Source organism: Branchiostoma belcheri, unplaced genomic scaffold (genome assembly GCF_001625305.1).
Source record: "Branchiostoma belcheri isolate BF01 breed outbred unplaced genomic scaffold, Haploidv18h27 scaffold4, whole genome shotgun sequence".
NCBI classification, from domain to species: Eukaryota; Metazoa; Chordata; class Leptocardii; order Amphioxiformes; family Branchiostomatidae; genus Branchiostoma; species Branchiostoma belcheri.
In genome coordinates, this window is record NW_017804020.1 from 5,527,995 (window position 1) to 5,548,904 (window position 20,910).

Consider the following 20,910-nt stretch of genomic DNA (forward strand, 5'->3'; position numbering starts at 1 on the left):
ATGCACATTTATGTATAAGATGTTCATTCACGACGCCTTCCATGTTTTTGCTTGAACAAAAACAGCTTCACAATCACAGACAGTATGCTGTGTTACATCGTAAGCTGCACGTTTACTTCACACTCACTGTCAGATATTACTACAGCTGACCACCGCTTCAAATAGCGAAAAATGAAATTTCATTTTAATGTCTATATTCAATTTTAGGACAAAACGCTCTTTGCTATTGAATTCGCAAGAGTCTCCTGTTGTTGTTCCCTTTTCACATTACTTCCTGTTAACGAATCACACCACAGGCAACAAAGACACGGTAGATCAGGTGGTATTCGATGCCCTACAAACATGGTTTTTGGAGGGCGTGTGGACCGACAAGGCGCAGATGCGGAGAGGTAACAAGTGAGTGACTTGTACCTTAAGTTCTGGGTGTTCTTTACGTCATGCACCTTTTCCTCAGGCTACGGGGAGCTTGTGGATCACGTGATGTTCGACGCTGCTATCACGGAGGTACTGGATTCCTTCTGGGTTGATGTTGCTGTAAAGGAGAATAGCACCAAGTGAGTAACTCACCGCAGCACGGCTGTAGCCACCTGGCAAATCTATCCTCTCTCTGTCTCTCTCCTGTAACTCCTATCCTTGGTGAGAAAACATGAGACTATAGCTAACGCACGGTGCTGGTGATATCACGGTCTTGTTCATTGGTGAAGGTGATTCACAGCACGGTGTAGAGGCACCATCATGAATCTACATACATTATCCTCACCAGATATAAGGAAAAACGAACTAAAGGTTACAAGCCCAACACTGGAGTGAATTGGGGCTTACCCAAAAATTTTCGGCTGAACTCCATCAACATTGTTCACTGAATTCGGACTACTGCTACTTGGGGTAAGTCCCACTTCATTCCAGTGTTGCGCTTGTAAAGGTTTATGCTTTGTTCATAAACAGGTGCTAAGCCTTAGACATCTTCCTACTAACATTGCTACTTTGACGACAGTAGTACCATATAGGAGGTAAACACATGGCCATACAACTCTTCTAGAAAGGCATTAAACGTACAAGAACCAGAGAAAGAGAAGAAAAGACGCATTGAGTGTTCAGTAGTATCTTGTTGACTGTCTATGCTCTGCGTGTAAAACAGCTGGCTGTGTGCATTTTACAATACTAATGTTTGTCTAATTTCATGTACTTGATACATGTATGTGACCATGGATATGTGACTCAAATGTAGTAAATATACAGTTTTTGTCCATCCTCTGTATCCGTCGATGCCCTGGGTAACACTGTGCCCTTGCCTCTAAGGTATGGGATTCAGCAGGTTTTCGTAGGAACCAAGGGAGGAGTGACGCGCTTCTACTCCTACCTGGAACATCCTGACGAGATGACTGAGAGGTGAGTCACTGGGAACATTTCATCACATACAGACTCATAATCTAATATGGGGAAATAAAGAAATTCTACAAGTGAGGTCGCCTCGCCTAGTAATGGATATGTTCCACCGGAACTAGATTTTGATTGCAGGAAATACGAATGACGCCATGACAGATATTGGATGTGTCGGAATGCGGAATGCTATACGTTTGTGAGAATCACTGAGCACGAGAGCATCACTTAACAGCGCACGTCTATTGATAGCCTGGGCAATTCACGGTCCAACCCGTTCCTTCACGGTCTCCACAGGGACTTTATCAACAAGACCAAGAACACAATCCAGGCGACGTACTACAAGCGCGCCGCCGAGCTGGGACCGGATTACTTTGTGTATTCTGTACCGTTTGATCAGGGTAAGAAGACATGTTGGGTTCGCTATAACGTTATATATATACAGTTTCTGTGGTCACCATTGACATCTAGCATATAGAATGTTCATTGCGATGCTTCAGGAATCAAATCCAGCTGCCTACAATGTTCGTATCATCTTCTAATGTATTCGCACGGAAACTAAAAATGATATACATTTTCAGGCCTGTCCAATGATACCAACTTCGTGGTGACCGCATCAACCGCAATCTTCTTGCAAAAGGGTGGGCAGAGGGCAGTCGCTGCAGGTAGGACATCTCAACACTAATGGAAGAAGAAATATAGCATTCCCAAATGCTTATTGATCAATAATTGATTGATGACATATGTAATCAGTTCCATGACAATGGTATCTATTCTCTTTGATGTGTTTCCTCAACAGTGGCCGGACTTCAGATGAACCACGAATCGTTCAGTAACCTGTTCTTTGCTGCCACGGCTCAGGTAGGTGGTCTGTTTCACCTTGGCTCTGCCACGATGTAAACGTTTATATGTAGTTTTCTTGCAGAGTACCGTAGCAATGATTGAACCAGTGATTTCCCGTGGGACGGCAGCTAGAGGAGCAGCAGGGAACCCAAAGTTGTTAAACTTGCCCATTTTAACGAGGCACATTATAGAAATGGTAGAAAATTACTTCAGGTTCTTTCAATTCCCATAGACCATATTGTTGGTAGAATTACCGCAACAAAGAACACTTGATTCGATGATTTCCCCTGAGCTAGTCGTTAAAGGATACCATAGTGGGAGCTAACGTTAAGATACTTGTTTAGATATGCCTATTAGTCAATATGTTGTAATTTGTCAACGCATAAAGTTGATACATGTGTATACACTAGAGGACTTGTCTAACTTAAAGTATACCAGTTACATGTACATTCCCGTAACTTGCTCATACATTAGTCTATTAACATATTTGAATGAGTTTTGTTACTTGTCGATCTTTTTCTGACACAGTGTGCAGACAGCACCAGTCCTCAGGACTGTATGGGCTGTGAGGAAAGCGATGTGAGTTTTACTTAATTTTACACCCTTGTAAGCTCCTGAAGGAATTCGAGCTAAGACATTTGTGACTTCCAACCTACCTGCCTTAAGACGAACATTCCTGATAGTTAGCCACCAATGTCTGTATGTACTGGAGTTCATTGTTGAAAACTATGAGTGAAAACCAGTACTTAACATACCTTGTACATGTTTCCCTCCCCCAGGATCTAGACTGCTATCTGTTGGATGACGGAGGCTACATCGTTGTTTCAGAACAGCAGGAGCACGTAAGAAATAATTCGTTGTAATTAAGGCGAGCGACAGTTCTTGAAGTAAATCTTTGCAGCTCTTTGATGGGACCAGATTTTGGTTAAACATGTGGTTCACGTCAATCGTCTGACTTTTCAAATATTTTCAGATCGGAAGATTCTATGGTGAGATCGACGGGACCATGATGTCAGAGATGGTAGAACTCAACCTCTATGACAAGTAAGTGGATTTTCTCATAACGTTTTATTGTGACTGGTGGGCACTTGATAGAGCATGGATGATACGTACTGATAGAGAACTAGAACTAGAATATCCCTTTCTGTAGCTGTAGAAAGGAGCGTTTTCTGACTCATGTTTGTCTGTCTTTGTTTCTGAAGGATTGACCTCATCGACTACCAGGGTATGTGCAGAACGACTTCTGCTGACTCCACTGCTGCGGCAACACGTTTACTTAATGTAAGTACAACTATATGATAGTATTAATGTTTCTAATAATGGCATATAGATATTTATGTATAGGCAATATCATACCTTAAAATTTCCAGATTCAAAAATTCAAATACAAAATTCATCTTCACAGATAATGTGGAGTTACAATGGTAAGGATAGTCATCGATATGATTTATAATCGATTCTGCATCTAAATGTGTATTGTATTTCAGCCAATTCTGAACCTGATAGGCTACGTCATGTGGTGGACGAAGGAACTAGCAGTGTAAGTATCTGGTTTAAGTACGTTTTCGCTAAGTAAATAAAAAGCTTACTCACAGAACTCATTGGGTGAAGCATTGCTTGCCTTATTATGGATAGGAGATTTGTTTTATGTGGACACCCCGAGTGGATATTTTCAAACTGTAAGATTTTAAATCTTTTGCTGTATGTTGTAGAATGTACCAATTTACCGTCTTTTTTTACAGACTTCTGGCACAATTCAGTTTGTACAATTTGCTGTCAGGACAGTTTGAGTACACGTCAGCAGGTATGTTTTACTGTGTGTTCATCTGATGCTTTTCAAAGACGCCTTAGTATATTCTATCTACCAGCTAGACTTAGGAATTTACAGCGCTTAGAAACACTGCACTGATCAAAGTAAAGACAACTTTCATGGCTAGCATTGACATCAGGTACAAGTGGAAGACTGTGTACTAAGCGGTGTGTTATACTGTTCTGTTGCAGGTTCAGGACCAGACTATGCACCATGTGACAAGGCCTTCACCTTGTACAAGGCCAACTTCTCTCTCAACAAGGGAAACATAGGATTTGACGGTTACATCGAATGTAACGAATGCCAAAAGTGAGTACCTTACGCGTAGTTAACATCGCCTACAGCAGGATGATTTCATATCGTATTATATAGCGGTACTTGCGTTATCCACACATGGCACGGATTGAAAGGTTCCTGCACATCAGAAGACAGAGCAGGCCTAGGAAATTATCCTTTCCTCGTTTTGTTCGTTATCAGTGTTAAGGCTACACTTGATGAACACTTCTAATTTATATTTTCCAGGGCCTTCAACATCAAACTTGTGCCGAACAGCAACCTGATCCTGCTGGCTGTGGACAACAGCTGCCCCTGTAGCCTCGTCTCCAACTTCAACCTGGACCCACAAGAAGTCAGCTATATCCTTCAAGTCATGGCATTTTTACATCGTTTATTATAGGTGATGTCATAGGGACAACAACAACATAAACACGTGATATTTGCTTGCTTTTAATTGAATAGATTCGACATCTTTGCTTTTGATTGAACTGTGTAGTCCTCGTTCGTATCATCCTTACAATTATTTCATACTTTTAGAATCAGCTGACTTTGTGAAGCATAGCAAATGGAAAATTGTGAACTTACCCATTAGCTATAGTAGTCGCCAACGATTAAGATGGCATTGATTGATTTTGCATTAACCACTATGCATTTCGATATTCATAACTAATTGAAAACTATGTGGTAGAACATTTCATTCCGTACCTAGTCTGTATTCCTTTACTGCTGTGCACATGGCTCTAACGACACCCTGCTCTGCGAGAGACGGTTGTCACAGAAGGTACGCCGCCGCCCTGATAAATGTTACAACTACCATCCCAAGGTGAGACCCTTGTTATTCCAATTCTGGAAAGTTTAAAGAAAAAGTTAAGTAATAGCAACCTTTCAAATGTTTCTACTCAGTTGTAGCTTTGCTAGATCAATTCTTACCGATGGATTGATGTTTGGGTCTACAGGAAGATCCGAAGAAGTGTGGACGCGCCAGCTCCCTGGTGGTGTCTCCGCTGCTCCTGCTCCTCACTCTTCTCTTCACGGCCAAAGAAGCCTTCCTGCCGCGCACGTGAGGACCGCGCGGTGGCGCCACAGACAACGCATAATACTCCAATAACTCCGAGTGCAATGACGTGCATGATGACAGTCAAGTGTCCAAACAAAGAGGAAATATTTTACTCTTTCTATATGATGTATCTGACAACCGCTAATCGTATAGTTACTTGTGACTTCTTGTAACTTGTACAAGTGTGCACGCGTTCCAATGTTCTTCTATTTTTGAAGACCGTACACCCGATTAGTGTTGTCAATTTTCCAACATGTTCTGGTCTGCCTCATCAAGTCGATGTTTCAAGGTTTCTGTTCAGTGGACATTTTCCATTCTTTGTGTCCTCGTAGTCGACATAGCCTCGATGATATCTATTACGCTCTGTTGAAATGCAGTCACCGACCGCGTATTTGAAACATAGATTTAACAAGAAAAGGATCATTATGGTTATTCATTTCTGTTCGGACGCAGCACAGAGCGAGTTTTGCGGGTTTTCAAGAGTTTTGTGAGAAAGGAAGGATGTGTCTTTTGTAAGTAGCAAAGGGAAGAAAAATTTTGGCAACTGTTGTTTTTGCCAATGTTACGAAGTCTGTATTTACCCGACCTCCTACTTTTTATTATCACGACTGGGGTCTCTAAACATCGAGTTCTAGTGTTTAGTTAGCGTTGTACGTTCTAGTTAGCGTTGTCATTTATTGTTAACTAGTGGTGTGTATCTGGTTTAGTTAGCGTATGCGTATATGTTCGTCTACATCAACTAAAACAGATGTTTTATTTTTTATACCTTCTGTGAAGTAGAATGAGAAGGCACAGAGAAATACATGGGGAAGAAAGATAGCGAGCTCGAGATACATTTAAGACATTGTCACATACTTTTGGTCCATCGTGTAAAAGGGTAGGCGTGTCCTTGGTCAGATTTTAAATATCACAAACAATCACCCAGTCTATGAATAGCGAAAGCCGCGTTTGAGGCTTTTTTTCTTCTTCAAAGCCATCTGACCATTTTGAACAGTAAATGGTCGACAGAATAGGTATTAATCCAATAGAGTCACCCATATTAGGGACACTTGTGTTAGCCTGACGTATTTTTTTGGATATGAAGAACGAAAAGTGGCTGATAGCAATGTAAATAATCAAAAGATGCTGCAGCTTCTGAATCTCAATAATCACAAGACTATATAGCGTAGATTCTTTTCATTAATGAACATATAGGAGAACATGTAACATGCTTGTGGAAATGTCAGCTCATTAACCAGGAGAATGTTAATAGAATCTTAGAAACGTACTGTTGCCTTATATGCTGTGATCGCTAGCCTGAGACCCAGGCTTGGTCAGCTTTAGTCGACTCCACCCGTTGCTACCCAGCCATCGCGCCTGAACGAAAAGCCACGATTGGCGCGATCTAAAGCCAAACAGGACTGGGTCTGAGGCTAACGGTTGGAGAAGCTTTTGAAAAAGGACTGTTGTACAAGAAAAAAAAAACTAATACATGTAGACGTCTGTACACATACACGTCAACGATCACTTTCGATGTTTGCCTCATTTCAAGTTTTTTGTCAGATTACGATTGCAAACCGTTGAAAGTACTGCTTTAAAATGTACAGGTTAAAAAGAAGTCTCTTATTTTCTACATTGAGTGATAAACATGACTTTGTTTTGTTAACATTGCTCGAATATGTTTGGAAACCGGATACCGATGTAAAGGAGGGGCATTAATTTATTTACGGGGATAAGGAACGTAGACTTGTCACACTAAAGGGAGATCTGTGGTTTACAGGTATGAATAGATTGATATCTGAGCCGATGACCACAATTTACAGTAATGATATTCAACAGAAAGTATTGTACGATAATTGTAAAGAACAAAAACAGAGATTTGAACATAACCTTAAGTTGATTGATTGAACACTGTCAATATGTCAATATTAACAAGCTTACTTTGTAGTGCGCACATATTAACAAATCTGTGTGTGACTGTTTGAAAAGAATTTGGTTTTTCGTGTCTTAATCCAAATGAAGCTTCTATTTCTGATTGACAAGCCAGTGCAATTTAAACATAGCACTATATGCGATAGCAAGAAGATGCATGCATGCATGGATTGCAGTCTGATGCCACAGATACATTATGTATGTATTCTTATAACTTGGTGTCGAGTTTATTTCGGACTCTGGCTACTGAGAGTGTATCTGTTTTTTGAACGATGTTGCCATGTCGATTTGTACATTATGTGAAACTGAAATGTTTCTTAATAAATTATTCTCTATTTGTCTGGAACTGTAGTTGTGTCGTGTGAGTAGTAAATTGCCTTGTTTACAGATTTACGACGACGGTGAGCAAGTATTGTTTACAAACTTGAAGTATTGTTTACGAAGACGGTGTACCAAACCACTGCCGTTCTTTCAGCGTTCCGTTCTATCCATTAAGTGACGCCCCCTGCGCTCAAGGTTATATTGCAGCCATTAGTAATCCACATACCTTACAGCATTTAAAAGTGGATATTGTGAAAAAGAAACAGAGAGAAACCGCTTTTGTTCAATTCAACGTCTTCTTGTTTCGCAGTGATGATAATTTGGACTTTCCTACTGATAATTTTTCTTCAGATTTTACGCAAACTCATATCATTTACTTCTCTTCGTAAGCTTGTTGTAACATTTATAAATACCAAGTTTTATGTTCACACCGACAGTCCCAATATACCCAAACCATCATAACATCAACCAGGAAACCTTGACATTACTCATAATAAATAAGTACTAGTGGAGTCAACTTGTCGGCTGGAAGTTCATATTGTAGAGGTGTAATCTAATTGTCGTTAGACAATAGCATCATCTGTACTCCGTTTGAGGCGTTTATTAGATCAATCTTGTTACTTCGATCCCTCTGAGACTTTAATGTGATAATTCTCCATGCGACGCTAAAAGCCCGGAGATAAGTGACTCACATAACAACGAGTGATTTACATGTCATGGACAACTCTAATTCACACACCTCACCAACTCCCTGATTCAACTTCACAATTCCCAAAAGTTGTGCTTCCTGTGAGAACGTGATCAGATAGCGCCTTCTGGCGGCAGCAACATGTACATGTAGAGGAAAGTCCTGGCAAGTCCGCATTCCTATTTCCTCGTGCGTATTGGAGTTGTTAGGAGCGCGACAGCAACTTATCCGTTGTCCAAATGGGTACTTGAAGACGTTTCGTCTTAATCAGACCCAATGGTACTTAACAAATCAATCAATCAATCAATCAATCAATCATTCAATCCTTATTGCTTAATAGTTCTAAAGAACCACCTCTTTTATAAATCAGTAGGCCATAAACAGGAGAACCAAACCAAAGTACCGTCATGTATTCGGTATTTCCTACAGAAGCCATGTAGCACCCCAAGAACAACGGGTTCCACACATGTTTGGGGAGTAAATTTACTTTACTTTACAATGTTTGAAGGGCACGAGAGCATTTTATTGCTATTGGCTGCATAACGCCCCTGAGGCTGTTCTATATTGACATTCTTAGATTGTGTTCTTGCTTTAAACATTCCAAACTTCCCGCTGCAACCTCTGTACCGGAAGACTCGGGATTTGTGGACCAAATATGAACGCATGGCGATAACCGATTCACCCAACTTCAGGTATGTGACTAAACGTTAACTATTGGAATGTTTGTCGCCGCCATATTATAGTCTTATGTAGTGTGATATATCCCTTACTTTGTACTTGCATATTATATCAGATACACCATTCAGCGTAAAGCAATCTATTCAAGAATGGTGCACACTCAATGTTACTTATGAAAGCTATGAAAGCACATACTACCAAGGGGTAATAAGAACCTACACTTGACAGGCTTTACTATGCTATAATGTACAAACCTGGCGTCAATTATACATGTACAGCTATTATATCCTTGTTTGTTTGACACACCCATATCGATTGGGAACTGGTATGAGTACAACAAGTACCACTGACAACCTTCTACAAGTCAGTAGAAAACACTCGAAAAGAAGACTAAGACACATGCGCTCTATGTTGCAAAGCAAAGAGTCTCAAGATAAGTACAAAAGATCTAGAACTTCAACTTGGTGACCTAGTGCACCTTCTCCAGGTGACGTCTACCCATAGCCCAAACAACCCAGCAGACCTCGCGATTAGCGTGGGTAACGTGACCACAAGTTAGTTCCGCATATGGTGCAGTTCTGACAGCTCTCCCTCCATCGGACACCTGGTAAGATGATTTCGATCTGTATGTAGGCTTAAGCTGAACACACAAGTCAATTGTTTTGATCTTTCCACCCACACAGTTGTAAACATGTACGCTTGATTTCAAAATTAGAATGTAACATATATCTGTCAGCAAACGCCGACTTCAACTCAACGCGCAGCCAACCAGCCATAAGCTGTAGGGTAAAGTAAATAATTTGACGCGGAAGTAGCTGATATGCATGGCGGTTTTCCTGCTTTAAGACAGCACATATTCGATGAACTTGATGATCGATGACAGATCGTGCGTAAATAAATTCTTTTTTGCTAACATCAGACTCAACGAAAGCTCACAATGTCAAGTGATTAGTAGCCAGATATTTGCGGACAGCCTGTTTGAACTACGTGAGCATTGTCGGTAACCTTCGATCGGCGTTTTCACAAACAGGTTTGCCATGTCATGTATCAATGCCTACACGTTCCAAAGGTGAACGCTGCATTTCTGATTTGCGAAGGTTTTCAGCGCATTTTTCGTTGCTGGGCCATGATTAGATCACACGTTTCAACAACTTATTTGTTGGATCATACAAAACAAACGAACAAAAAAAAAACAGCACAAAACATAGACATTCCTGCACCTGATCCCCTATGCCCCTATGTAACGTTAGATCTTACTTGCTGCACACAACGGTCTGTGACGATAATGCCTACGACTGTTCCTTTTTTTTAGATATATTGAACCAAGGAACCAAAATCATGGAACCCAATTTGAAAAGGGCTATAAGGTTCTACAAACAGATGATCATCAGACGCCTGACATTTGCTAGTCAGCATACAAATGCGGACGTCTTGACTAAAGTAGCAGGGATCCTCGACCACAACTTATTGTACGACTTGAGACGTAAGAAAGGAGTATTGAGCTATTCGGCCAAGGTTAAACACATACTTGCTGGGTACGACCAAGAAGACGAAAAGAAGCTCATCAAGTTCTGCCAAACACTCCGTCACAGACTTGGACTCGGCATACTGGCAGATCTGATCGAAACTTACCCAGGGTTACGTATGTATAGAAGTAAGTCTCATACATTATGCACAGACAGGGTGTTTTTGTTTCTTTCATAAAAATAAGTTTGTGAAAAGTTCTGACGATGCAATAGTTACCATTACCCACATTCTGCGTGATATTTTGTTAACTAACAGGAGACTCATAGTATACGGCTAGGCCGTCAGCGCTCAAATGATGTGTTCCTTCTGTCATATTTCTGAACCCTGCATCACTTAACCATATGTTATCTAAAGAACTATACAAATCCGCTACCTGCAGGTCAGTGGAAGCTGCTCGACCTCCTATCACAGATAGCGTCACTAAAAGCTGTCTTACAACAACTCGGAAAGTGCTTGCACTTGGGAAACGATGTCATCGAGCGATGTAAGCGGCAGAACCGACAACCTTTGGATAAGGTCAGGGCCATCCTGTTCTACGGACTTCAGCAACTTGGATGCACAACCTCACTTGCGCAAGAAGTCCTTGGACTGGTCTACACAACTTTGAGAGAGAAGCGAGAAGAGAACTCGGCACTTCTTGGTCTACTTGGTCAGTCGAATGGCAAATTTCGTATGCGCATATAGTACAAGATGAACGTCTGGCAAAAGATATGGAGTGACGTAACACTACATTATGTGTACTTATATCTATGTGCAAACGGGTAGCAAAAGCTAACCTGTTCATGACCGTCATATTCGCGCATATTTACCCCTATTTCACAGTAATTACAACTCCCGTCGCCCATGGCGTCAGCAATACAGCATGACGTTTGAGCGCTCTAAATAAAAGTCAACATTTAGTTTCTTTGTAGGAAATTGACATCTTCTTATTCGCTAATGCCAAGCATAACTGGGATTATCGGCATGTAATTGATAAATGCTTTCTCTACAACTTTGAGAATAGAATAGAAAGAGTAGAATGACTTAATTTATTTATTTATTCACTTTAGATGCATTGCGGACACAGATTGATGAGTGGAAAGACATCAGGGAAAACGCTAGCAAACAAGGGGACGCCGATGATGAAGATGATATCTACGAGGACGATTTTGAAGAAGCTTCTGACTATGATGATGATGATGACTTCGATGAAGAATCGTATATTGCGGACTTTGAATCTGACGACAGTAGAGGCAGCGAAGATGAGAAAAGGTTGTCACCACACGAGAATGACAGCGGATCTGAGGGAGAAATCGAGGAATGCTTTGATGAGAACAAGACAAACCAACCAGCCCAAAGGAAGGAGGGCGTCAGTGAATCTGAAGAAGAAATCGACGAGTGCATTGGCATTGACAGGAAAAGCGAAGAGTCCGACAGTGACTCTGAAATTGAAGAATGCCTTGGTAATGGTAAACCAGTGCACCAGACGGTGGCTTTATCCGACAAGGAGGTAGACAGTGACTCTGAGGAGGAAATTGAAGAATGCATTGGCGGTGATGATGATCCAGAATTCTCGCGTCTACGTGGAAGCGCCCAAAGAAGTTCAGGAAGAAGTAGCTTTCAAGACGGCGCGAGAGTTTTGCAGAGGCCTAGGACTGTGGTTTTGGGACAGCCGCGCAACAGCAACAGAAACCGAGATACAGGAAGAAACCAGACGTCAAGGTAAGTTTTTGTTCCGACGAACACCTTAATATATGAGCTGGTGACAATCGGTGACTTGAAAGATCGATCTTAAGGAGATGCCCAGCTGCACCCATAGGTAACGACATAACCCTATTACAGGTACGATTAATAACAAACAATCCCTGTCAAAAAAATCTTCTTTCAATTATCCATCGACCTATCAAGTTGTGAACAAAGTCTGTTGCTGTAACGTGAACAATTGTTGGCTGTAACGCGGCTAAAATTGTAATACCGCAGGGAACAGAGAGGTGGCCAGGCAGTGCCGAGAAAGGGCGGGACAGACCGAGACCAGGAACCAGCAGCACAACAAAGTACTGGCCGTGCAGGACACGGTAGGAGACTGGAGGATAGAGTGGAAAACATTGAAGCCATTGTTGAAAAGGTAAAGAGTGTAACTGTCCTTCTCTGCTATTTTTATGTATCTGTATCGAATTACCAGTACATGGCCACGTGAAGCATGCACTGCTTATAACAGACTGGTTTGAGCCATGCTGTCCGATCTACTCACTGTATTGCGACCAGATGTTTTATGCAAATTTAAAATAGCTATGTTTTGAAATCCAGTGACTGAACTTGAAATCCATGAACTTTCATCATTTTTCACTTTGTCCAGATCGCCAAATTGTTTCCTCACGCGAAGGAACACGAAGCAGGTAAGCTATAAGTACCAACAAAACAAAATTCATTATTACAATTACATTTAATAATGCCGCGAGTCAACTAAGTTATGCACGTTTTGTAGAATAGTAAAGCAACGTCATGTGTTAATTTACATACCATGGAAAGGCGACCATTATGTTCTTTTGACAGCCTTGCGTCTGGTCGGGACACATTTGCCATTTAGTTTTCCATACAATATGTGGCCCCATCACAAGGCCTGAGTAGTGAATATTCAAGCATGATGTCAAAGTCACGTACCTATTTACGATTTTCCTTCTCCACAGCCATGACACAGAGGCCAGCACTCTCTGCCGGGGAACCTTCAACGACCGTGTCGAAAACGGTGACAGAAAAACAACTTAATGACTTGTCTACTCGCATTGGGGATGACTGGGAATCGCTAGGCAGAAGCTTGGAATTAAAACATGTAGATCTCTCCCAAATAAAATCAGATCACCAGCTGCACAGGGATAGGGTTTTCCACATGCTCATGAAGTGGAAAAGACGGAATCATACTACTGGCACTGCCACCGTCTATCGTCTGTACACACTGATAGGCAGCTGGGATGGGCATAACACAGATGCTTTAGACTATTTGTCGATCATCTTGAGTCGTGAGTCTAGACAACGCCCCCATTGACCCTGAATAAGCAGCACAGAGTGCCAAGACATCGACAATCGGAAGACAACTTTGTAAGAAGAGACAACGATGTAAGACGCGTACGAGGTGAATTACATCTCTGTAAACTACAATTTATGACTGACGCCGAGTTCGTTGAGATGTATGTGCCTATCGTGTAATATTGAATTTGAGTGGGACTGTTCAAATGTTATTGATTTGGCTAGATACCAATAACATTGTGTATTACTGATCCATACATATCATCAATGACTTACGAAATTAATTACGTAATAAATGGAGTCAATGTGAAAAACTGGGAGTTAATATACAGTGTACTAGGGTCCCTTTGGCACCACCACCAGCTAGGTGATACATAATGTAATGAATTTACATCTACGTATACATCGCATACAATAGCCGGCATACAATCTGAAGCACTTGTTGCTATGTAATATGTACATCATCAATCAGAGTAAAACACTATACAGCACATTCATGTGTTTTGTACATTTATTCATTCCACGAGTAGAAATATGACAGCAAACAGAACCGGAAAAATTCAAACAGTTTTTCACCAACTATGAAAAAATGCAACATAGAACTACACATGCAACATTCAGTGGATCACATCCTGAGTGTAACCTTGAAAAAAATTCACTATGGGCAACTGGATATGCTGTTATTTGCAAGAAGTTAGTATACATGTATTTCAAAGACAACAGACAGCGTGCTTGACAGAAAGTGAGAGTAGAAAATGATTCCATGTCAAAGTATTCACCAACAGGAAAACTGGTAGCACTTGCTGACAAGGAATCTAGAAGCAGCTCTGACATTAGGCTAGAATATTAGCTCCAAATCCTCATGATCCTCATGATGTGATCTTGTGATTTTCATATACAGCCAAAATTTCAGTACTACAAATTGACAACTCACACTTCGTACTCTTATTGCATGTACAAGAATAACAACACAACATGGTAACTTACAAACGTTGTGTAGTAATGCAACATTACAACATTTGGTTTTCTTTTGTTTCACAAAAGCGAAATCATCTAGCAACCTACTTCGTCTATTAAAGCGCGGATATTGAATATCAACATGTCATTGACTTCAAATGCAAGAAACTGCGAGCAAACAAAAGGAAATACATTCTTGCAGTACATATTTCAGCCTGATATATTTTCGCTGGCTATTTAGTCATCTCAGGCCACGGTTGTTTTGGTCTTTTCCTCATTTGTAAGCGTAACGTCTGGCCCTGAGGTAAGAACAGGAAAAGAAAAAGATATGTCAGTATGGTACGAACACTATTGCTCTTTAAATCTATGACTTATAAATACAATTCCATGTATAACGGCAAGACAGTGACACACAAGAAAGTACACATATTCAGCAGTGTCAATAAGCAAATTATGGACATGTACAATTCTAAGATTTTAAGCATCAGAACTCTTAAAGGAATGAAGTCAGTCTTGAGACTGACCTGGGATGTATGACGTTGGTTGTCACACAATTTAGGCAACATTTTCTTCATTCATTTCACGAGGGGTGAACTACGTTTGCTAATTTTTGTGTCAAGGTATTGTATAGTATGGTGCTGTCTGTGACGTCAACACCCCGACTCTTTTTTTTTCATAAAAAAATAATTGTCTCTTATGTCTTCACCGTTTCACCCTTCTACAAATTAACCATTTATTTCAATCATTTTGAAAGAAAATGGGTGCTTTTCAGCCAACTCTGCTTCGGTAGTTTCGCGTCATTCAGACATTCTGTTACTCGCATGCCCATTTCATTTGTAAGCAAGAAGACACAATACATCGGTCTAGAGATTCAGTCTAGACCAATGCATATTATAAGTCAGGATCACAAAAGATTAGCACGATTGATATTGCAGACAATCTGGTGAGAAGTACGATTGGCCTGATTAACGCAATTCATCTTTTTTTTGCTGAGTGAAGATTGATTTGGCGCAGCAAGCAAGCAGCCAATTGAATGTCTGGTGGGATATCTACTGTACCTGCTCCTCTGTCCTCCAGTCTTACGCCTTTAGGGGTCCTGGCAAACGGAAAGTAGGGACTGCTTCACATTGTGTTACCAAAACAACAAACAAACAAACAAACAAACAAACAAACAACCAAACTGATAAACAAACAAAATGGAATGAAACAAACAAACAAAGACAATAGATCTATCGTCACTCAAGTCTGCAACAAACTGATAAACAAATCAACTACCTTTATTCCCGGGAAAATGGCCCATAACAAAACATAAAAAGCACTAAAACAGACTCAACATAATGCGACACACACGTTTTTACATGTTTCACAGATGTACAGTAAGCACCCTCCCATACCTGTTAATGTTCGCGGCGCGAGCCTTCCGGCGCCACAGGACAGCGCCCACGATGATGGCAGCCACCAACACCAGCCCGACCACCAGGATAGCCGGCCACCAGCCGATCTTCCGGCCCGGCAGAGACGGGTCGTCCTTCTGGTCATGCTGATTCTGACGGTACTGAACAGAGAAACAAACGCGTTGAACCACAGAGTTACAAAGACTGCAGTTTTCAGTTGGGGGATGTGTATCGTTGCACTATATCATGTAAACCAGAAAGAGATCATGGCAAATGTACAGCCATTTTCATATTCAACATGTAGATAATGATAGTTATATCTCAACATAAATGCAATGCCCGAGTATGTTCAATCTTTGGCAAAAGAACTCCAACTAAAAGTGCCTACCTGGTCCATTCGTGCTTTGTCGATAGTGTCGAACATGCAGGCGCTCTCGCAGTCGTACATGGACACGAAGTTGTTGTTGTTGCCGCCGCAGCCCGTGAAGATAAAGGCGGTGCACTGGGCGCTGGACGGGTCGAAGTAGTACCGCTGGAAGGACCCCTTACAGTTCCCCTTCTCCATCGGCAGGGTGCAGGTGGCGTGGATATGGTCTATGTACAGATGTTACAGAAATGTCAGTATGGATATCTTAGATGTGATTTCTTTATTTGGAACATTTTCCTGACCTCTATGGTTTAATTGGACTTTTGAAAGTCTCTGATCTCCGTGATCTCCGTCAGTAGTATCCTTCGGCTGTATCTTCAATGATGAATTTTTTATGTTCATAACTATTCCTATGTAGCTTTATCTTAGGGGCTGTTGAAATGTTTTGGTATCAAAAACTGCTTAGCGTGCTTTGACTGACCAAGAAGGCGATTCTAAACCTCCTTGGACTGACTACCTTGGTCCTGACTATAACAATCTGTTTGCACTCCGGTATGTATTTCAATACACCCACCTTTGCAGACCTGGTGGCAGTCCGCCATTGTCAGGAAGTTGTTTCTGTTCCCCTTGCATCCTCCGTACACGAACTGGTCACATCGACCCAGGCTCTCGTCGAAGAAGAAGCGGGTCTTCATGGACTTGCAGGGCCCCTTCTTTACGGGCATCAGACAGGCGTCATCGGACACGGGGACAGGCTTGGGGGTCGGGTCAGCCTTGCCGCTCCGAAGTCTCGAGTCCTGGGCTGCTGGAGCTTTAAACATGAATTAAAATTAGCAACTGAAAATGAAGAGGTGAGAAAAAAGAAATACAGTAACTTTTTCATCTAGTGACTTCACCACTTGCTGTGAAACTATATCACAGGGCACCAAAAATACAACATACATCACTTCCTCCAAGAATATTAATTATCAATACTGTTAGAAATCATTTCCCCTTCTTGCTTTCTTTTTCGCTTCTCTCTCCTTCTAACTTTCGACTCATCCTTTCCTTGCCCCTCTCTGTCCGTCCCTCCCACACTCACCGGGCTTCACACCTTCACTTTTCCCCGCGCAGGTGGACTCGCAGTCCTCCATGGTGACGAAGTTGTTCCCGTTGCCCCTGCAGCCTCCGAACACGAACGACATGCACTTCTTCTCCGCAGAGTTGAAGTAGAACCTCGGCACGGCGGCCTTACAGATCCCCACCTTCATCGGCTGAGAACACACGTCATCCTCCGCTCCCACGTCCGTCACGATCCTCCCTACAGGAGCGGTATGAGGGTGGTCAATAGGGAACAGATAATCATGATCCACACATTACCAAAGGATGCCCTGTCGTGGTCTGTGGAGCTTACAGAATATCGCCACATTAAACAAGGTCAGCTGTCAAGTGGTACTTGGGGTGCTTACGTTTAATTTGACTCTCCTCGTAACTTCTATTAGCTCAGGCTGTATTAGCCAGCCTTTTCGCGACCTAAAGGCAAATCATAACCTTCCTTTTCTTGAGACTGGTACCAGTCATTACCAGTGATGCCTGCCTTATGCAAAAGCCACAAACGTAAAATTTTACATGGTAACGTTATTATCTGACTTTTCTTTGGAAAAGAGGTAGATTTAGTGATTCAGATGAAAAAGGAAAATGTAGACTGGACAATATCAAACAATGATCAGATTGCACTATTTTGAGAACCTTCACTTACGATGCGATTCTTCGGTTTTCACCCCGCAAGTCCTCTGGCACCTCTTCTTGCTGTGGAAGCGGTTGTGGTTCCCCCCGCAGCCGCCGTACTCGAACTGCTGACACTCCCCGCTGCTGGCGTCGAAGTACCAGCGCCGGTGGCTCCCCTCGCACGGGCCAGCGTCCGCCGGCTGGCCGCAGACAGCGGCGAAGAGCGGAACCACACCTCCCACACACTCCTCCTTGTCACCGACCAAGGTTGGGACGAAACCACGGCAGCACACCAGATCCTCCACCAGTCCCGTTTCGGTAGTTCTGTGGTGGAACAGACAACGGTAGAACAGATGATGATAATGTACTACTACAGGTTACCTCTGGTAAGAGCAACTTCGGTCCTATGCCGGCGCAGCGTCGACATTAGTTCTACGGCAAAGGATTTTTCTAACACTACAGGCCCCAAATTGCATGTGAAAACCTGTGAGGACGCATTAAGCTGGAAATAAGCTGATGACTATATTATAGATCTTGCGAAGACTCAATGTTTTTTTTTTCTTTTCCGTTTTTTCTCCCATCTGTTTGTTACAATCAATCTTCTAATATCGTGGGCACAAGTTATTATATAATAAACAAGCGACCTTCCCCCTCCACCCACCTTGACCCAACGGTCTATTGATTCGTCCTTGACTTATAAGAAGCGAGGAATAACAAAAGAACAATCACTTCACCCATTCAGTTACTAGGGTGAGGTTTGACTACTGCATACGTGTACCAGGTGAAGTTCTAAAGGCCAGGTTCCTATAATTAGTAATCAATCGAAAGGCCATCAATGTGACTGGCCTGACGCACACTCAAAGGAACGCCAGAGGGGGGCATCAGTTACCGGGAAACCACTCCTTAAAAAAGCTCATTTTTGTATCGTTGTGGAGACAGGTCGGCGCCGTTTGGCGTTATACTTGACCGGGAAAGTGTACAAAAGGTGTAGGCAGGAAACGATGAAGAGACCGTGCCAAAGATGTAATAAAATCCACACAATCTCAGGATCTGTCCAAATCTGTTTGTCATGCTGTGTACGGCTTAGTCTTGCCTGTTTGCAACGCAACATTAAGGAGACGGGCCCATAAAGGGGATTGTATTCTTCTTTCCTTGGCATGGTTGATGTGATGTACACTCTACTGACCTCCTGTCTACACTTGTATGATCTCTATATAGACCTCTGAAGTGGTTAAAGTAACGTACAGACAGACAGTCGTTTCTCATGGCCAGTTTCTGGTAGTCGGCTGCCTCTGTCGGTTAACTTTCACTTAATTGAAAACCGAGTAATACAATAGTAACAACCGTGCACAAAATGCAAGGGCATTTTACAGACTACAATACAGACGTACGGCGACGTTCACACCTCCACAATTACAGGAAGGTGTCGTATGCACAATGACTCGTAAATTTTGCTACTTTATCGAATGTAGTCATTTCCTTTTCACGTTCTGTAGGAAACGGCGTCCTTCTGAATTCGCTTTCAGCTCGAGAGGAAACAGTCATCATATAAACATACATCACGGGTCATAAAAGCCGCTGAACGCCTGTGTAAATATACACCCATGTCTGGCCAGGCGTAGGTGTGTATAGGTGTGTATACTATGAGTGGGGTATGCGCTGAGCTTGGGCACGCATTGACATGTCTTTCCAATGACTCACATAGAGATACGATTTTCTATCGTGACACTAATTCCTTTGAATTTAGAGATCGTCGAAAAGGACTATTTGCAATTGTATAAAGGCCTGTTTGTTGTTTGACGTGGTGGGAAATAATGCTTGAAGTAAGATTCCTACACACCTAACGAGAATAGAGGATACAAACAATCCAGAACGGCATTCCATCATAATATCACATAGTATCGGCAAAATCCTGACATAACTAACAAGTACAATGTAGTTCGATAACAGTCTGTGTTCGCGCGACAATAAATAGATGACCTCACCCTCCCCGATCCCAAATGTTTGCTCTTATGTGTAACTTATAAACGTTCAAACTAACTGAAGTGCGACATTGCGAGATCACCTTGTAACGTACGTTTTCCAGTCCCCGGGATGAGTGTAAGGTTTAGACTCAAATGTAAGGTTTAGACTCAGAGGTATTTTCCAGCAATACAAAAAAATCATTTCATGAAGACGTATGGTACAAGCACACCTGCTTTCTATGTCTATTTGGTTGTAAGACTTAAGTACCCGCTGGATCGATATCATTGTCGGGTGTGGCAACATCATAAACTACTGGCAAAATGAAATTTGTGGTTTTATTTTTTACAACTAGACAAGTCTGGTATCAAATCTAGAACAGTTCGCTACTTGAGAAAATTGTTACTAGTCCTACCTGGTGTTTTGTGATTTCTGACTTACATACCCACACAGTTAACACATAACACAGTTTCCACACATTTAGTAAATTCGTATGCGCCGGCATCGGTTCACCTGTACATACAGCAATAATTGATGATTCCATATACATATGCATACCCAGCCTCATACGGATCAGGAGGTATGAAAACAGACAAATGATTTCTCAGGACCGAAGTCGTGTTATCCCTGGCCTGTACACACATACATGATGTTGAAATACATGATGTTACACACATACTGTTTGGACACCTTACCTCACACGGCTGCACACATGTTTGCCATCAGGCTGCAGTGATTCCACACTACAACAGCTCAGCAGAGCCACCAGAACACTCACAACTTTTACCGTCTCCATGTCCATGCTTTGAAAAACACCTGTCGTCTGTAACGGCCAGTCGTCGCTCGCGCCTTAAGTGTAACTGTTCCTCTTCAACTGATTGCCTACGTCACTCAGGTATCAGCCAATCAAGACGCAGAAAGGCGTGGGTTGTTGACTATGATTGGCTTAAAGTCACGCGACCTTTAAATCATGAGTCACTGAAGGTTGCGACCTTTAACGTAGGCGTCCAAAACTGCACCAATCCACAC

The 20,910-nt window shown here is 42.0% G+C and overlaps 2 protein-coding genes across 2 annotated transcripts in view; one reads left to right on the forward strand and one right to left on the reverse strand.

The window, feature by feature from the left end:
- LOC109476954 (voltage-dependent calcium channel subunit alpha-2/delta-3-like) overlaps positions 1 to 7,620 on the forward strand; it is a 36,065-nt gene extending 28,445 nt beyond the window's left edge. Inside the window, exons 23-37 of the mRNA XM_019777973.1 lie at positions 455 to 554; positions 1,300 to 1,389; positions 1,678 to 1,781; positions 1,962 to 2,045; positions 2,180 to 2,241; positions 2,752 to 2,802; positions 3,003 to 3,065; positions 3,197 to 3,267; positions 3,426 to 3,504; positions 3,711 to 3,763; positions 3,966 to 4,027; positions 4,225 to 4,342; positions 4,556 to 4,668; positions 5,044 to 5,132; positions 5,266 to 7,620. Of these exons, the coding sequence (XP_019633532.1) occupies positions 455 to 554; positions 1,300 to 1,389; positions 1,678 to 1,781; positions 1,962 to 2,045; positions 2,180 to 2,241; positions 2,752 to 2,802; positions 3,003 to 3,065; positions 3,197 to 3,267; positions 3,426 to 3,504; positions 3,711 to 3,763; positions 3,966 to 4,027; positions 4,225 to 4,342; positions 4,556 to 4,668; positions 5,044 to 5,132; positions 5,266 to 5,373 (1,247 nt within the window). The 3' untranslated portion in view covers positions 5,374 to 7,620. The remainder of the gene's footprint in view (positions 1 to 454; positions 555 to 1,299; positions 1,390 to 1,677; positions 1,782 to 1,961; positions 2,046 to 2,179; positions 2,242 to 2,751; positions 2,803 to 3,002; positions 3,066 to 3,196; positions 3,268 to 3,425; positions 3,505 to 3,710; positions 3,764 to 3,965; positions 4,028 to 4,224; positions 4,343 to 4,555; positions 4,669 to 5,043; positions 5,133 to 5,265) is intronic.
- A 6,367-nt stretch (positions 7,621 to 13,987) lies between these two features.
- On the reverse strand, positions 13,988 to 20,683 carry LOC109476955 (papilin-like). The gene is made up of 8 exons (XM_019777974.1): positions 20,577 to 20,683; positions 17,951 to 18,243; positions 17,294 to 17,512; positions 16,787 to 17,023; positions 16,234 to 16,439; positions 15,846 to 16,006; positions 15,510 to 15,547; positions 13,988 to 14,750 (listed from the first exon to the last, which is right to left on the reverse strand). Exons 1-8 carry the CDS (start codon positions 20,681 to 20,683, stop codon positions 14,698 to 14,700), a joined length of 1,314 nt encoding a protein of 437 aa, XP_019633533.1. The 3' UTR covers positions 13,988 to 14,697.
- Between the last annotated feature and the right edge of the window lie 227 nt (positions 20,684 to 20,910).

Excerpts from the sequence above, each read along its gene's own strand:
- LOC109476955 (XM_019777974.1), bottom strand. The coding sequence starts at position 20,683 with ATGGACATGGAGACGGTAAAAGTTGTGAGTGTTCTGGTGGCTCTGCTG. Across the intron at positions 18,244-20,576 it reads CATGTGTGCAGCCGTGTGAG|AACTACCGAAACGGGACTGG; the intron begins GTAAGGTGTCCA and ends GTTCCACCACAG. Across the intron at positions 15,548-15,845 it reads CGCGCCGCGAACATTAACAG|GACCCCTAAAGGCGTAAGAC; the intron begins GTATGGGAGGGT and ends TCCGTTTGCCAG.